This window comes from Oryctolagus cuniculus, chromosome 16 (assembly GCF_964237555.1).
Source record: "Oryctolagus cuniculus chromosome 16, mOryCun1.1, whole genome shotgun sequence".
Taxonomy (NCBI): Eukaryota; Metazoa; Chordata; class Mammalia; order Lagomorpha; family Leporidae; genus Oryctolagus; species Oryctolagus cuniculus.
The window spans coordinates 13,708,605-13,726,011 of record NC_091447.1 but is presented as its reverse complement, the minus strand read 5'-3'; the positions used below and the strand labels follow the sequence as shown (position 1 = coordinate 13,726,011).

Genomic DNA, 17,407 nt, shown 5'->3' with positions numbered 1-17,407 from the left:
CCTGCTAATGCGTACCCTGGGAGGCAGCAGGTGGTGTCTCAAGTACTTGGGTTCCTGCCACCCACATAGGAGACCAGTTCCAGCCCCCTGGCTTTAGCCTGGCCCAACCCCAGCTGTTGTAGGCATTTGAGGAGGGAGCCAGCAGATGGACAATCAATCAATCAATCTCTCTCTTTCTGCCTTTAAAATAAAGATAAATGACAATTTAAAAATAAATAAACAATTCATCATTTTAAAAAATCCCATGAGGAAACATCTAGGTCTGGATGTTTAGTTCTATCAAAATTTAAGTAGTAACAGCAATCCTAAACTGTTAAGAAAATAGACAGGAACATCTGTCAACTCATTGTATGCTGTGAGCCTTACTCTGATACTAAAACCAAAGACATGACAAGATAGAACACTACAGATCAATATAGGCAAGATAGAACACTATAGATCAATATCTCTCATGGCCTAGAATATATGTGTGTGTGTATTTGTATATATAATAATACTGTGTTGAGGATATATATCCATAAATATCCATAGACAGCACATTGAATCCAGCAATACTTTATAAAAAGTAATACCTCCTGACCAAACTGAGTTTCTCTCAGGAATACAACACAAAATTGTTTAGCATCTGAAAATCTAGCAACATGATTTAACACATTAACAGCACAAGCTGAAAATTATAAAATGACGAAACTCATAAAAGAAAACACAGTCAAAATATTTTGCAAGCTTAGATTAGGCAAATTTCCTAGGACAGGGTATAAAAATCCAAACTAAATTTATGAATATATTTCATTTAAAAAATTTCTGTCTTTGCTGGACACCATTAATAAAATGAAAAGGCAAGCCACAAACGACAACAAAAATGTAAATATGTATGTTTCTAACAAAAGATGGTTTGGGAATGTCCAGTAAGTATGTGAAAAGATGCTTAACTCATTAGTACTCATGGAAATGTAAACTAAACCCACAGGACACACAACTACATATCTATAGAGGTTTGTCTGAATCTAAAAAGGCCTATGACACCAAGTGTCCACAGAAAATGAAGCACCTGGAATTACTCTCATGCACTGATGGTAAGGATCCAAAATGGTACAATCACTTTAGAAACCAGATTGGGGGCCGGTGCTGTGGAGCAGCGGGTTAAAGCCCCGGCCTGCAGTGCTGGCATCCCATATACGCGCTGGTATGAGTCCCAGCTGCTCCACTTCTGATCCAGCTCTCTGCTATGGACTGGGAAAGCAGTAGAAGATGGCCCAAGCGCTTGGGCCCCTGCACCCTCATGGGAGACCTGGAAGAGGCTCCTGGCTTCAGATCGGTGCAGCTCTGGCCTTTGTGGCCATTTGGGGAATGAACCAGCGGATGGAAGATCTCTCTCTCTCTCCACATGTCTATCTCTCTCTGTAACTCTGTCTGTCAAATAAATAAAATAAATCTTAAAAAAAAAAAAAAAACCAGGTGGGCAGATTCTTAGAAGAAAACATATCTTCCACGTGAGCCAGCAATTTCATTCTCAGATGTTTACCCCAAAGAAATGAAAGCACGTATGTTCCTGCGAAGGTTACATATGAACATTCACAACAGCTGTATGCAGCATCAAACAACCCAAACGTCCATCAGGCAATGAATGCATGAAGAAACTGCCCCATGTCTACACCACAGAAGGCCAACCGGTGATAAAAAGAACCAGCTCCTGAGACGCTCAGCAACTTGGATGAATCTTAAAACCATAAGGTTCAAAAGCAGCAGCTGACACAAACGAGCACACACTGTCAGTTTCCTTTACACAAACTCGAGAGAGACGATCGCTGTAACCGCATGGCCGCGGCACACTGGCAGTACGAGGATTAACTTGAAAGTGGCGTGAGGACGTCTGAGGGTGCTGCGAAGGCACGGTGTCTGGACTGGGGGACTGTTTTCACCAACGGCAACTTAACAGGTCCATTAGATTGTACTGTGTGAAGTTGACTTAAAGTAAAATAGAAGTGAATCATACCCTGTACTCGATGGGGTTCTCTTACAGACTGCTGAAAATATACCCATTGGTAACTGCAGACTGGAGATGCAGATCACCAATACATATCATTTACCTAGTAACTGTACATTTAGGAAGCTATTCTGAGATAATAACCTAAAAGAAGTGTACTTTTTTATGTGAGTAGATATTTACAGTCTGTGGTTTATGGTCAGGTAAAACTGAAACCAAACCAAAACCAAAACAAACCCTACATGTCAGAAAGTAAGGAACACCCATAATCAAATTACTGATCAACTCTGAAAAGGAATATTTTGGAGAAATATGAAAAAAGATTTCCAAAGAATTTTTGATAAGGTGATTAAAATATATTTGTCAAAATATGTAAATGCCAAGAACTAAATAAAAATCATGCCTATGTGATATTAACTTTATGAAATGTAAATGATAAAAGAGACTGGAAAATTCAACAATCAGTCGGGATGGTGACACTCTTAGGTTTTGCCTTTTTCTCTTCTGTATCTCCTGAATAGTTCATAATCTGCAAAAACCATGCTTACCTATAAATACCATCACAACAGAGTGAATACTAAACATTGAAATGTAACTTTTAAATACTGATATTGTGCCCTGGTTTTATAATTAAAAAGGGCTCACTGAGCACAGTAAAAAATCTCTCTAATGCAGGTTTTCCATAGGAAATCTCGAGTAAAAGCAAAAGCACCACAGAGAGCAAACCAACGTTAGGTGGCACGAGCGTGCCAGGCGCTCGTCCACCAAGCCCAGCACTTACCTGAAAAGGGCTTTGAGATTTTCCGGTAATTCCGTTCGACCAGCGTATCCGGGGTTCATAGTAATAAATATTCCAACTGATGGCTTCAGCGGGATCGCTTCCCCAAGAAACACAAATCTACCATAAGGACAGAACATTGATGAGGAAGTTAAATGTGCTGATTGGGTCTGAATGCACACTGACAAATGTAAACCATGACAAAATGCAAATTAGTATTGGGAAGCGGCCGGATCTCTGTAATTTTCTTTAAAATGCATAAGCATACGTATTCTGGATATGTTTTGAAGCATCTTTATTAAAAATGCCCTTCCTCTCCCTCGAGGAGTTACAGGAAGTAGTCTGTTTTCATTTTAGCACAGCCGTCGTAGAAAGCATACAAACGAGGACCTGCCTACTTGAAGCTGGAATGACAGGTGATGTGGGGCTGTCATTCCTTGAATGGGAAACGGCACAGATAACGTCCACGCCCAGAAGGAAAGGAATTCCCTGTCCGTCTGCCTGGTTGTTCCGCCTTCCTTCATTCCTCCCTTCCTCTATCTACCCAGTGTTCCAATGAGGCAGATTTGCACGGTGGTTACGGCAGCCACTCTGTTCAGAGTTCAGATGCACTAGTCACTAGGGCACTTTCATTCTCCTCTGTAAGATCTAATTCCCTCATCCCCAAAAAGGTGAGAAAAGCTCTTTATTGGATTATGTGTGGATTTCAAAGAGACTCTGAATAAAGACAGCTAAGATAAATATACACAATGCTTAGAACGTGGCGGGGACTCAGCAGCTGTTAGCAGTGAGCGGGGCTGCTGTGACTACTTGAAGGTATTGAAGAAGCAGTGAGGCCGGCGCCGCGGCTCACTAGGCTAATCCTCCGCCTTGTGGTGCCGGCACACCGGGTTCTAGTTCCGGTCGGGGCACCGGATTCTGTCCCGGTTGCCCCTCTTCCAGGCCAGCTCTCTGCTGTGGCCAGGGAGTGCAGTGGAGGATGGCCCAAGTGCTTGGGCCCTGCACCTGCATGGGAGACCAGGAGAAGCACCTGGCTCCTGCCTTCAGATCAGCGTGGTGTGCTGGCCGCAGCGGCCATTGGAGGGTGAACCAACGGAAAAGGAAGACCTTTCTCTCTGTCTCTCTCTCACTGTCCACTCTGCCTGTCAAAAAAAAAAAAAAAAAAAAAAAAAAAGAAGAAGCAGTGAAAGATGTTTGGTGATGGACCCGGTTAGGCTATTGATGACCAGGGAAATGTGATGGTGAAGGGGCCAAGAGCCAAACTGAGAAGTAAGCAGGAGGAAACTTTCAAATCGGAGTCAATGAAACATACTATGAGGGGTCTTCAAAAGTTCATGGAAAATGTGTGTTAAGAAAAAAGTATAGGGCCGGCGCTGTGCAAACAGTGGGTTAATGCCCTGGCCTGAAGTGCCGGCATCCCATATGGGCACAGATTCGAGTCCTGGCTGCTCCACTTCTGATCCAGCTCTCTGCTGTGGCCTGGGAAAGCAGTAGAAGACGGCCCAAGTCCTCGGAACCCTGCACCTGCATGGGAGACCTGGAAGAAGCTCCTGGCTCCTGCCTTCAGATTGGTGCAGTTCTGGCCATTGCAGCCAGTTGGGGAGTTAACCATCAGATGGAAGATCTCCCTTCCTCCCTCCCTCCCTCCCTCTCTCTGCCTCTCCTCTCCCTGTGTAACTCTGTGTAACTCTTTCAAAGAAAGAAAGAAAGAGAGAAAGAGAGAAAGAGAGAAAGAAAGAGAGAAAGAGAGAGAGAGAGAGAGAGAGAGAGAAAGAGAGAAAGAGAGAAAGAGAGAAAGAGAGAAAGAGAGAAAGAGAGAAAGAGAGAAAGAGAGAAAGAGAGAAAGAGAGAAAGAGAAAAAAGTACGCATGCATTTCACAAGTTTTTGCACCTATACACACTTATCTTTGGATTCCATTTCATTGAATTTTTCTTAAGTACCCATGCATAAAGCTGATCTCTTGCTGGAAAAGGAAAGGGCTGAGGGAGGTAGGAGCTAGGCCTGTATCACAGAGGAGGGAGAATAAAGAGAGGGAGAAAGAAACCTTGAGACTTAGGACTCGGCGCACCTTAGATTCGGGTAATTCAGAGCAGGTGGATCTTGAACAGCCAAGGTAGACAAGAATGCCAGCCTGGGCGGTGAAGTGGACAGGCCCGGCAGGGCTGCTCACAGGACGACAGGTGGCTACTGCCACAGGAGACCTGACTGCCCCATTGTACACAGTGGGCAGAGCCACAGGTGGAATGGACGGACCTCAGGGTTGCAGCCAGCAAGACCCTGGGAAGGGTGTGGTTGAGACATGGTCCCATGTCTTTGCTCCTCCTGTGGACTAGGAATGGAACAAACCCAGGAAATCATGGAGGCTCCTGCTGTGTACACAGGGGCCAGACCAAGGAGGAAGAGAGACACCTCACAAGCAGGCGAGGCAGAGGAGGCTGCCAAGAAGTACAGTTGGAAATTTTCAGAAATCATTGCACGGATCAGATCCATAAGTCTCCATAATAAAGGATGGCCTCAAGTGACAAATGGGTTTCCTAAGGTAATGAGATTTTAATTAAAAACAAAATAAAATACAATTGAGGGTCAAAGAAGAAGGAACCACACTTGTCTATCATGGCACAAGTGTAGGGGCAGGTGAGGCACACGACACCGGGGCCCTAGGCCATGTGGTGCAGGGACTAAGAGGCTCCATGGGAGGTGGCACCACCAAGATCCACCTACCGAAAACCAGAAACTTCTACAACAGGCTCACAGCTTCAAGGGGCTAAATAATCCTTCCCTAAATGGGAAACTGAAAATGTCCCCATGGACAAGATAGTTAACTGAGTAAAACATCCTAAAAAATGGGGGTCAGAGGTAAGCCAGATACATGAGGTTGTACCATATGCCAAAAAAACAGTACAAAGAGAATCAGAATTAGGGAATTGGGCTGTGTCCTATAATATTCATTTCTTAAATGCATTCATCAAACCCTAAGTGTATGCTCTATTTTGCCTTTGGGGAGAGTGGCATCATGTTGTAAAGTGGTTAAATCCCAGACACATCTTGAAAGGTTTGGCCTGAGTTCTTGGAAGAACGTGAAGGTATCTGCAATGGAACAATGAACAAGGTAGGCGTTGGTGGGAAGACTGGGATTTTGATTGTAAAGTCTGCTAAACAGCAGAGGCCCGTGAGACATTGAGGACAGTCTTGAGATGTCTAAATAAGCAGTTGCTCCTACAAATCTAGAGACGGAGAGAGAGGAGATCCGGGCACCTGCTCGTCAGCAGCATCAGGACACTGTCTGAAAGCCGTAGCACTGCATAAAATCGCCAAGGGAGAAAATACAGAGAGAGAAAAGAAGTCCCCACACTGAGCACTGTGACATCCGCCAACAATAAGAAATAATAGCAAACACCGACATGGTGCTTCCCAGTGCCGGGGCACTCATCATCACGGTAATCAATCTGTAGGTACCGGTCTTCCCCATTTTATAGATGGGAAGAAGCCATCGACAGAGCAGCCATACGGTGCCATAAATGGAGGGGACAGTGGAATCCTGCAAATCACACAAAGATGCTGGGCCACTCAACAGGAAGTGACCGACTCCATTCGATGCTTCCAGAAGTCAAGGGAGGAGAGGGCTGAGAACTCATCCTTGTGTTCACCACAAAGTTTTTTTTTTTTTTTTAAGAGATTAAATTAATGTACTTTGATGGTATTCAACACTTGAAACCCACACATGAAAAATGGGAAAATACTCAGAACCATTAATGCAAGTCATCTCGACTCTTATCTATGTTATGAGACAGGGAGAGGGAGCAACAGATGGTGGAGTGGGCTTACCTGTATTAGTCCACATTACTCTGATTGTAACAAGAGGAAAAAGCCACAAGGCACTTACCTCTCCTTCCTGTGTCTGATGGCATCGTGAATCATTTTCACCTGTACAGCCACCACGGACAGAACTTCCACAGCGATGCGGTTGAACTCATCAAAACAGCCCCAGGCTCCTGTCTGCACCAGTCCCTTATAGATGTTGCCTATGGACTAGGGGGTGGAGCGAGGCAGTCAGAACCAAACAGAAGAGGATTTTTTGATATTATTTTTTACTGAATTAGTTTCATTTTATTTGAAAGAGAGACAGACGGAACCTCCATCCTCTGGTTCACTCCCCAAACCCATGTAAGAGTGAAACCAGGAGTGAAACTCTGGCCATGCCAGAGTGAAACCAGGAGCTGGGAATGCAACCTGGATTCTCCCGCATGGGCAGCAGGGACCCAAGGAATTGAACCGACACTGCTGCCTCGCACGTGTGCATTAACAGGAAGCTGGAATCGGGAGCTGAGCTGAGATGCAGGCATCCCAAGGGGCAACTTCACCACTGCACCACATGCCCACCTCCAGAAGACAGTTACAGGCAGCTGTTTCCATTCCTTCTGAATCGGAATGATTCCGGTAGCAGACTGCCTCTTCCATGTCATTTAACAGCTAACGTACCTTGTAGTCCATTTGCTCTGAACAGTTGAACACGTACACCATCATGCCCAGGGCGCGTCCGAGATCTTTGGTGGTTTCCGTCTTCCCTGTGCCAGCTGGGCCGGCGGGAGCCCCGCTCATGGTTAGATGAAGCGACTGAGTTAAAGTAATATAACACCTGGAAGCAACAGAAAACGTAACGACAGTCTGATGTGAGATTCCTCTAAGACATTTGGCGCAAGTTTCTAAAACGCGTTTTAGGAAACCCAGGTCTTGAATGTGGCAGTGGACAAAACACTGGAGTACTCCTGATGTGTTCCCGGCAGCAAGTCCGAATATTCTACATCAAATTCCTTTTTAAGGTTGGTCAATGAAAAATATTTTGGGAGGATGGATTGCTTTGTTGGTCTTGTTTCTGAAGAACCCTGTATCTGAATACAAATAACACTTGATTTGCAATGCTACTGAATTTCTGATATTTTTAGGTAAAAATGCTGCAAATGTGGTAGATAATGTCTCAAACTATTGTTTGCAAAAGAAAAATAGACAATAGTTAATGATGGATGAATTTAAGAACTGACTGCATTAAGGTGCTATTTAAAGAATACATAGAGATGAGATACATAACATAAATATATAGTATATAAATATATATTTCAATGTATAAAGTAAATATACAAAGATAATTTATTGAAATTTTAGGAATCTACCTTAAATGTGTTGCTATACAGATTTGATTACTGTAATACTGATTTTTTGCAGGAAATTCTCAGAGGTTGTTAGACTGGGGAAAAATCATACAAAGACAGAATGCGACTTGTAAAAGAAGCAAAGACTAACAAATGGCAAAGGTCTTAAATAGCTGGTGTTCTCTGAGGCTTCTTCAGGTTTACAAATTATTTTTGTCGCCGGCGCCGCGGCTCACTAGGCTAATCCTCCGCCTAGCGGCGCCGGCACACCGGGTTCTAGTCCCGGTCGGGGCGCCGGATTCTGTCCCGGTTGCCCCTCTTCCAGGCCAGCTCTCTGCTGTGGCCAGGGAGTGCAGTGGAGGATGGCCCAGGTGCTTGGGCCCTGCACCCCATGGGAGACCAGGAAAAGCACCTGGCTCCTGGCTCCTGCCATCGGATCAGCGCGGTGCGCCGGCCGCAGTGCGCCGGCCGCGGCGGCCATTGGAGGGTGAACCAACGGCAAAGGAAGACCTTTCTCTCTGTCTCTCTCTCTCACTGTCCACTCTGCCTGTCCAAAAAAAAAAAATTATTTTTGTCTTGGTATACACAGCAGGTCAAGTGGAAAGACACATACAGCGGTCAGGGAAACCAAGGACTAACATCTACTTTGCTCATCATCAGAGACTAACTTTGAATAAGTCTTTTTTAAAATAGGAATTAAAAATGCTCCAAACGTATTTGAGAAAGAGAGGGAGGGACGGAGGAAGAGAATGAGTGAGAGAGTAAGCCAAGCCCTTCCATCCGCTGGTCCACACCCTGGACGCCTACAACAGGGGGCACTCAGTCTGACCTGAGCCAGCAGCCGGGACCTCAATCTAGGTTTCCCACGTGGGTGGTGGGGACTTGAGCCTCCCAGGATCTGTAGTGACAGAAGCTGGAGTCAGCAGCAGAGCCAAGTAGTCCAATGAGGATGTCTTAGCTGCCAGGCCCACTGCTCACTCCTCAAGTCAGTCTTTGGGTATCAACATGCCTCAGTTTTCCCTCCCATAGAATGAGGCTCACAGTAGGGCTCCGTGGAAGAAGCCCAGGTCTGCCTTGAGAAGTTCAGAGCACTATGCAAGTAGAAGCAATCGCTTAGGGAATCGGGCAGTGTTCCTGTGTTTTAATCCACTGCCCTCCTCAGCACACCTGCAGTGAAATGGAGTGAAGATCGCAGAGAATGTCCTGAAGAAGCGACGAGATCCCTGTCATCTTTTCTGGTGCCTCGGAATTTGGCTGTGTGTGGGGCTCCTTTTTATTTTTATTTTTGACAGGCAGAGTGGACAGTGAGAGAGAGAGACAGAGAGGAAGGTCTTCCTTTTTCCGTTGGTTCACCCTCCAATGGCTGCTGCAGCTGGTGTGCTGCGCACTGATCCAAAGCCAGGAGCTAGGTGCTTCTCCTGGTCTCCCATGGGGTGCAGGGCCCAGGTACTTGGGCCATCCTCCACTGCCTTCCCAGGCCACAGCAGAAAGCTGGCCTGGAAGAGGGGCAACCGGGACAGAATCCGGCACCCCGACTGGGACTAGAACCCGGTGTGCCAGCGCCGCAGGTGAAGGATTAGCCTAGTGAGCCACGGCGCCGGCCCGTGGGGCTCCTTATGCCCACAGAATGCATTTCCCACCTGCCTGCCAGTTAGGAGTGGCCAGGTGACCAAGTGCCCACCAATGTGATATGCACAGGAATGACGGGTGCCATTCCCAGCACATCTCCTCGGAGACATCTGGCCTGGACTTTCTTTTGCCCCTTTTCTGCTGGCTGTAACAAGTGTGGAAGCCCCGTGGGGTGTGTCAGCAGCCTGCCCGCCTACACTGCCAGCCCACTTGCTTCTGGGTTACACACTGTATTTCGACGCATCACTGTAACAGCAGCTCAGCCTGTGTTCTCCACTGTTCACCTGTTGCCAGCGCCAGTCTATCAGGCATAGAAGGGCTGGCTCACCCAGTTCTCTGACGCTGCCCACATATGCAAGAAGGAGATACAACTGCCCCACCTGACGCCCAACAAGGACACGTTGAGTGTCCAATGAGACCCAATGAACAACGTGAAAGGAATCACTGTGCTAATGTAAGCAGTTGCTCAGCAACCCAACGAAATGGAAATGAAATATACACAACGAAAGCATCTCATCCGACACTGCTCATGCTACCAAAATGATCCTTCGTCTTCCTTTTAACTGCTGAAGAAACCAAAAGCATGCTTTAAATTAGAAAGTTAATAATCAGTGCTAATATACACATTATTTTTTTAAAAAAAAGATTCATTTATTTGAAGGGTGGAGAGAAAGAGGGAAATACATACACACATATATTTTAAATGTCTTTTTAAAATAAGAATTAAAAATTTTACAAACACATTTGAGAAAGAGGGAAGAGGGAGGGATGTGTGTGTTTGTGTGTGTGTGGAGAGAGAGAGAAAGAACAGGAAAGATACATATATACGTTTCTTAATATATTACATGTACATAGTATATATGTATATCTAGTACTTGGCACACAGTACTCCAGAAGTACTTCCTTGTTCTCCCACACTTCCACCCGTGCGAGCAGAGCTCTGGACTGACTTCGCAGCCACCTGACTAGACTTGTGGTTGTTACCTGTCGGTTAGAGGAGTGATCACCAGCCGAGGGCCGTTTCCTAAGTATTCATAGAAGTACTGGAACCGGGCATCGCAGATGTCGACAAAGCAGTGTCTGCGGGTGTCGTCCCACTGATGACGGAGCTGAGACAGCCACGCGAAAGCATGGGGGCTGACAACCTACAGTCAGGGGCAGGATCATTACACAGAGGACGCCGGTGGTTTCCTGGCCACAAACGTAATCTAGTCAGTCTATCCCTTCAGCTCTGTGGGCCTGGATTCACGTGTTACCGCTAACGTTCTCATAAACAGGAAATCCCTTGTATGCCACTGCAATTCATAACTGCAGAGACAGGTGAACGCTTCATCACAAATGGATCTACAGCAAAAGACTTCCTTTTATACTGGCTTCTGCGGAAAACAATGCCAATATGTTCCCTTTTATATTTCACCCAGAGGATTGGGTAATTTCATAATTCTGTATGCATATCACTAAAATCCAATAGAAAAATCACATTTTCTGCATTAAACTAATGCTTAATCCATCATTTCTGCATGTCAGAAGTATAAAAGATTTATTTGAAAGGCAAGGTGAGAGAGAGAGAGAGAGCGCAACAGAGGGAGAATCTTCCACCTGCTGGTTCACTCCCCAAATGGCTGCAAAGGCTAGGAGCATCATCTGGGTATCTCACATGGGTGGCAGGGACCCCAATACTTGGGCCATCTTCCTCTGCTTTTTCAGGAACATTAGCAGGGAGCTGGATTGGAAGGGGAGCACCTGGGATTCAAACCAGCGTTCATATAAGATGCTGGCGTCAAAAGAAATGGCTTAACCCACCATGCCATGGTGCTGGCCCTAAGAACCTAACACTTACAACCATATTCATTCTAAAGTCAGTTTGCCTCAAAAACAGACCTTTTCACTTTGCTTTCCATTACTTCAAAGAACAGTATTTTTTCATTACTATTCTTTCCCAACCCACCCAGCCCTCTTCCAGCTTGATAAGAACTTGTCCATCTCCTTTAAGGCACATCTCTGGGGTTTCTTGGGAATCATGTCCATGTATTTCAGATGGTGAGAATTAGACTGTGTATTTTAGTACAAGATAGGGGGTATTTTTTAAAGATTTATTTATTTATTTGAAAGTTGCAGCCACACAGAGAGAGGAGAGGCAGAGACAGAGAGAGGTCTTCCATCCACTGGTTCACTCCCAGCTGGCCACAACAGCTGGAGCAGAGCCAGTCAGAAGCCAGGATCCAGGAGCTTCCCCTGAGTCTCCCATGCAGGTGCAGGGGCCCAAGGACGTGGGCCATCTTCTACTGCTTTCCCAGGCCATAGCAGAGAGCTGGATCAAAAGTGGAGCAGCTGGGACTTGAACCGGTGCCCATATGGGATGCCAGCACTGCAGGCAGTGGCCTTACCCACTATGCCACAGCACCGGCACCATAAAAGATATTTTTAAATCCTAACTTATCCTACCATCAAGTCATCAGAGTGACAAGACAAAATAAAAAAATATATATATATATACACATATATGTTTGTGTGTGTGTATATATATATGAATGGCAAGTTGTGCAGAAAGCAGCTCTTGATACTTCATTATCAAAAGAAGAACAGAGTAAGTGGGATTTTCCAAGAATTCACTTTGGATTTTCAATTAAAAAACATTGTTCATGGGGCCAGCGCTGTGGTGTATAAGGTTAAGCCTCTGCCCATGCTGCATCCCTTATGGGCACCAGTTCGAGTTCTGGCTGCTCCACTTCTGCTCCAGCTCCCTGCTAGTGCACCTGCAAAGGCAGCAGAGGATGGCCCAGGTGCTTGGGACCATGAACCCATGTGAGAGACCCAGAAGAAGCTCCTGGCTCCTGGCTTTGGCCTGGCCTTTGCGGCCATTTGAGGAGTGAACCAACAGATGGAAGATCTTTCTCTCTGCCTGTCTTTTTCTCTATCTCTGCCTTTCAAATAATGCATGAATTAAAAAAAAAAAAAGAAAAACTTGAACAAAGAACATTGTTCACTAATCGTCTGGAAGGTTGACTGAGGAATGCTGATGTTCACACGTCAGAAAGAAGCGTTTCCTTGTACTTCATTGAGAGAATTAAAATTCACTTTGAGGGGCTGGCACTGTAGTGGAGTAGGTTAAGCCTCACCCTGCAGCACCGGGATCCCATATGGATGCCGGTTTGAGTTGCAGCTGCTCCGCTTCCGATGCAGCTCTCTGCTCTGGCCTGGGAAAACAGTAGAAGAGGACCCAAGTGCCTGGGCTGCTGAACCCACATGGGAGACGTGGAAGAAGCTCCAGGCTCCTGGCTTCAGATCAGCTCTGCTCTGGCCACTGTGGCCACTTGGGGAGTGAACCAGTGGATGGAAGACCTTTCTCTGTCTCTCCTTCTCAATGTCTGTAACTCTACCTCTCAAATAAATAAGATCTTTAAAAATGTTCACTTTGATTTTAATACATTGAGAAGTAGAAAAACAATAAAGACATTTCACAACATACACATGCAAGGTGTGCAACTGACTGGCTGAAATGCCATCACACCCAGAGAGTGACAGGCGCGATGCATCAGTGCTGCTTGCTGACACGTGTAAGGAAGAATGTGGTTTGCAAAAGGAGAGAGAAAATTGCCTTTTCACATGAGTCACTGCCAGCATCTAAGAGACACATTTTCTTTTTCCAGAGACAGGGAGAGAAAGTTATTGATACACAGAAAGGATTAGAAAATAACTCCTTACAAGGAAGTGACTTAGTTAGCCAGGAAAGACAAAGGCAAAGGCATGACCAAATAACCTAAAAGAGCACCCAGTAATTCTCTCTTTGGGGGGCAACTGATCAAAGGCACAAGGAGACAGTGAGTGACATTTACAGTCTTGTTGCCATTGGCTGTGTCGGTCACCAGGTGTGATTCATAGTGGTTTCAAGAGAAGCCAGCAGACACAGGGCTAAGCAGGTCACATCTCACAGTTCTTCCATCTGGGTTAATTTGTGGAAGTTTTGAGGCTCCTATCTTGGCAAAACCCTTGGGGGGGGTATCATTTGGGCTCATTCTCATCTTCAAAAAGTTTATAGAAATGAGTATCTAAAAAACTACACCAAGATGTCAAAACTGTTTGCACTGAAGTGAATTTACTTTTTAACTCCATTTTCTGCAAACTTTTTGGGGTACCCCCAATACCTTGGGCTAGTCCAAATCCAACATACCCAAAATAAGTACAACTTCTGAAGACTAACGCACAAACGGTTAGAAAGCAATGACTCTCCTGGAAGTATTCTGAAAATAAATACCAGATTCAGAAAACAAAAGCTAATAAGTGGGATTTCTACCCACAACTTGCCTTCTGGGAAATGAGTTTGGCCACCACATCCCTGGCGTGGACGTCTATGGTGCACAGGGTCATGATCTTCTGTCGGTCTCCAGGAGGAAGTTCTCCCAGCAACAGTGTAATCAGAGAATTCAGCTGGGCAATCTAGGAGGAATTTGTGTAGAGGAGGGAAAGGTTACCAACACAGAAGACTGCTTTTGCCTGCAAAACATTGCCTTTTAAGTTTCATTTATTTGAAAGGCAGAGTTACAGAGAGAGGTACAGACAGAGAGGTCTTCCATTTGCTGGTTCACTCCCCAAACGATCGTAACTGCCAGAGGTGAGTTGATCTGAAGCCAGGAGCTTCCTCCAGGTCTCCCATGTGGGTGCAGGCGCCCAAGCACTGGGCCATCCTCTGCTGCTTCCTCAGGCACATTAGCAGGGAGCTGGATCACAAGTGGAGCATCCGGAACTCGAACTGGTGCCCATAGGGGATCCTGGTACTGCAGGCTGGGGCTTTAGCCTGCTGTGCCACAGCACCAGCTCCTGCAAAACATTTTCAAATGTGCTATCCCAGCAGGTCCTCCCAGCCTCCCTCACAGGGCTACACAGATGAAGGAGCTAAGACTCAAAAGATTGTGACCCTGTGAGAAGTGACAAGGCCAGGGGCAGAAGCAGAGGTTCCTGGTGGCCTTGAACTGACTCTCCAACCTAATGGTGACAGAGTTTCCAACTTAGAATAGGAATTTAGGAGCTGTTACTGTGGCATAATGGGTAAAGCGATCGCTTGCAACGCCATCATCCCATTATGGACACTGGGTTGTGTCCCAGCTGCTGCACTTCCAATCCAGTTTCCTAGCCTGGAAAAAGCAGCGGACAATGGCCCAAGTGTTTGTGCCCCCACAACCCATCTGGGAGACACAAGTGAATCTCCTGCCTCTGGTATGGCCCAGCCATGGCTATTGCAGCTACTTGAGGAGTGACTCAGTGGATGGAAGATCCTTCTCTGTTTCTCCCTCTAACTCTATCAATTTCCAAAGTACAGTTTATGGATTACAATGGCTCCCCCCCCCATAACTTCCCTCCCACCCGCACCCCTCCCATCTCCCACTCCCTCTCCCATTCCATTCACATCAAGATTCATTTTCAATTATCTTTATATACAGAAGATCAATTTAGTATGTATTAAGTAAAGATTTCATAAGTTTGCACCCACACAGAACATAAAGTGTAAAATACTGTTTCAGTACTAGTTATAGCATTAATTCACATTGGACAACACTTTAAGGACAGAGATCAAATAATAAATAAATCTAAAAAAATAGAATTTTAAATTGTCAGAGTAGACATTTTATAAAAATGTATAGTAAGAGTTAAATAAGTATTTTTTACTTTAGAAAGGACTACAACTAAAATGTAGTGTTTTTTAATTTTCTGATAAAATTTTCTGATGATTACTGAGAATATATTTAAAACATGGAGCTCAGACAGGTATTTGGTAGAGTGGTTAAGACACCACTTGGAATGCCCACATCCCATATCAGAGTGTCTGGGTTCGAGTCCTGGCTCTGCCCCTAATTCCAGCTTCCCACTAATGCATGCTCTGGGAGACAGCAGGTGATCCCTCAAGTAGTTAGGTTCCTGCCATCCATGAGGGAGACCTGCCTTGAATTCCCGGCTCCTGCTGCAGCTCCAGCCCAGCCCCAGCTGTTGCAGCTATTTGGGCAGTGAATGAGCAGACCAGAGCAAGCCCTCTTTCTGTCTCTGTGTATCTCTCTGCCTCTCAAATCAAAACAAGGAGATTTAAAACAAGAAGATTTAAATGCACAGTGGAAGGGTCTCCCACGTCATTCCTATTCACACCACTCTTCTTGCTAAGGTCTGTTGCTCTCTTAGATGGGTATTTTTCAAACTGCTGGTCTTTTTTCTGTAGAATGGAAGAGAAGTTCCCCCCGCGACAACTGAGGATCCCTAACTTTGCAGACGGAGACAATGTGTCCCTGCCATACTCATCACACAGACCAATCCAGGGAGGGGCACTCAGACCAACTTCAGCAATGGCCCTCAGCTGCATCTCAAAGATTCCCTGTCCTGCCCTACATAGGATCTCCAGCTCCCTAACCTTAGGAACTGTGGCTATGCAAGACTTAAGATCTACCACGAAGGGAGCTGAGAAAGAACTGTGTAAGACATTCCAGAGAGGCAACAGCTTTACAATCATTTCATCTACCTTCCTCCTCTTCCCACCCAGCTTTACGGAGCTAGGACTGCCAAACACTCACTGGACACATTTCAAGTGCACAATGTGATATGTTGATACATGTTTAAACTGTGCTGTGATTACCACAATCAAGCTCATTGTCACATCCATCACCTCACACAGCTAATTTGTGGGGTAGAGAAGAGGGGAGTACGAACACTTGAGATCTGCTCTCTTCACAGATTTTAAGTTGTCGTTATTGTACAGTAAGTTACTTTATAACTCCAAGTCAGGGCCTTTTGACCAAAACCTCCCCTTCTCCCCTCACTTCCCAGCCCCCACCATTCTATCCTCATTATCTTGAGTTGGACTTCTTCTAGTTTTAGATTCCACATATAAGTGAGACCATGCAGGGTCTTTGTCTGGCTTATATCACTTAGCGTAACACAGTGCAAGCTCAGCCCTGCTGTCGCTGATGACAGAATTCCCTTCTTCCAACAGCTAGAGAGCATTCCGTGGAGTGTGAGTACGGGCGTGTGTATTTCTCATTTTCTTTATCCATCTATCCAGGAGCACTTAGGCTGTTACCATATCTTGGCTAGTGTGAATACTGCTGCAATGGACACGGGATGCACTCATTTCATGGATATAGTTAATTCACTTCCTTCAGATGTGTGCCCAGATGTGGGACAGCTGACTCATATGATGATTCTATTTTTAATTAATTAATTTCAAAGGCAGAGTTACAGTTAGAAGGAGTGACACAGAGAGAAATATCAGCCTCCTAACCATCAGTTCATTCCCCAAATGTTGCAGTGGCCAGGACATGGCCAGGGTCCTAAGCCAGGAGCTTCATTTGGTCTCCTACTGGGTGCAGGGGCCCAAGCACTTGGGCCATCTTCAGCTGCTTTCCCAGGTGCATTAGCAGGGAGCTGGACTGGAAGTGGAGCAGCCAGGATTCATACTGGTGCCCATATGGGATGCCAGCCTCACAGCCAGTGGCTTAACCTGCTATTCCACAATGTCAGCCCTATTTTTATTTTTATTTCTAGTAACTTCCACACTGCTTCCCTTAATGGGTATACTACAATGGATTCTAAGAACTCATTTTGTTGGTATGTACTGTCTACCCAAGATAATCCATAGATTCAATGCAACCTGTATCAAAATCCTGCATTTTTCACAGACATAGAAAAAAGAGTCTTAAAACTTGTATGGAACCATAGAAGACTAAAAATAGCTACAGCAATTGTGAGCAAGCAGAACAAAGCTGGGCACATCACCCATCCTTCAAATTATATTACAAAGCTACAGAAATCAAAACAGCACGGTACTGGTATAAAAACAGACATACAGATCAGTAGAATAGAGTCCAGAAATATATTTTTCAACT

General features: G+C 45.4%; 1 protein-coding gene across 1 annotated transcript in view; it reads right to left on the bottom strand.

Annotated features, from left to right (window-relative positions):
- Window positions 1–17,407, bottom strand: part of DNAH11 (dynein axonemal heavy chain 11) — a gene marked incomplete in the record, with an annotated part of 360,436 nt that overhangs the window by 202,825 nt on the left and 140,204 nt on the right. Inside the window, 5 exon segments of the mRNA XM_070059638.1 lie at window positions 2,769–2,885; window positions 6,650–6,795; window positions 7,246–7,402; window positions 10,527–10,687; window positions 13,848–13,979. Of these exon segments, the coding sequence (XP_069915739.1) occupies window positions 2,769–2,885; window positions 6,650–6,795; window positions 7,246–7,402; window positions 10,527–10,687; window positions 13,848–13,979 (713 nt within the window).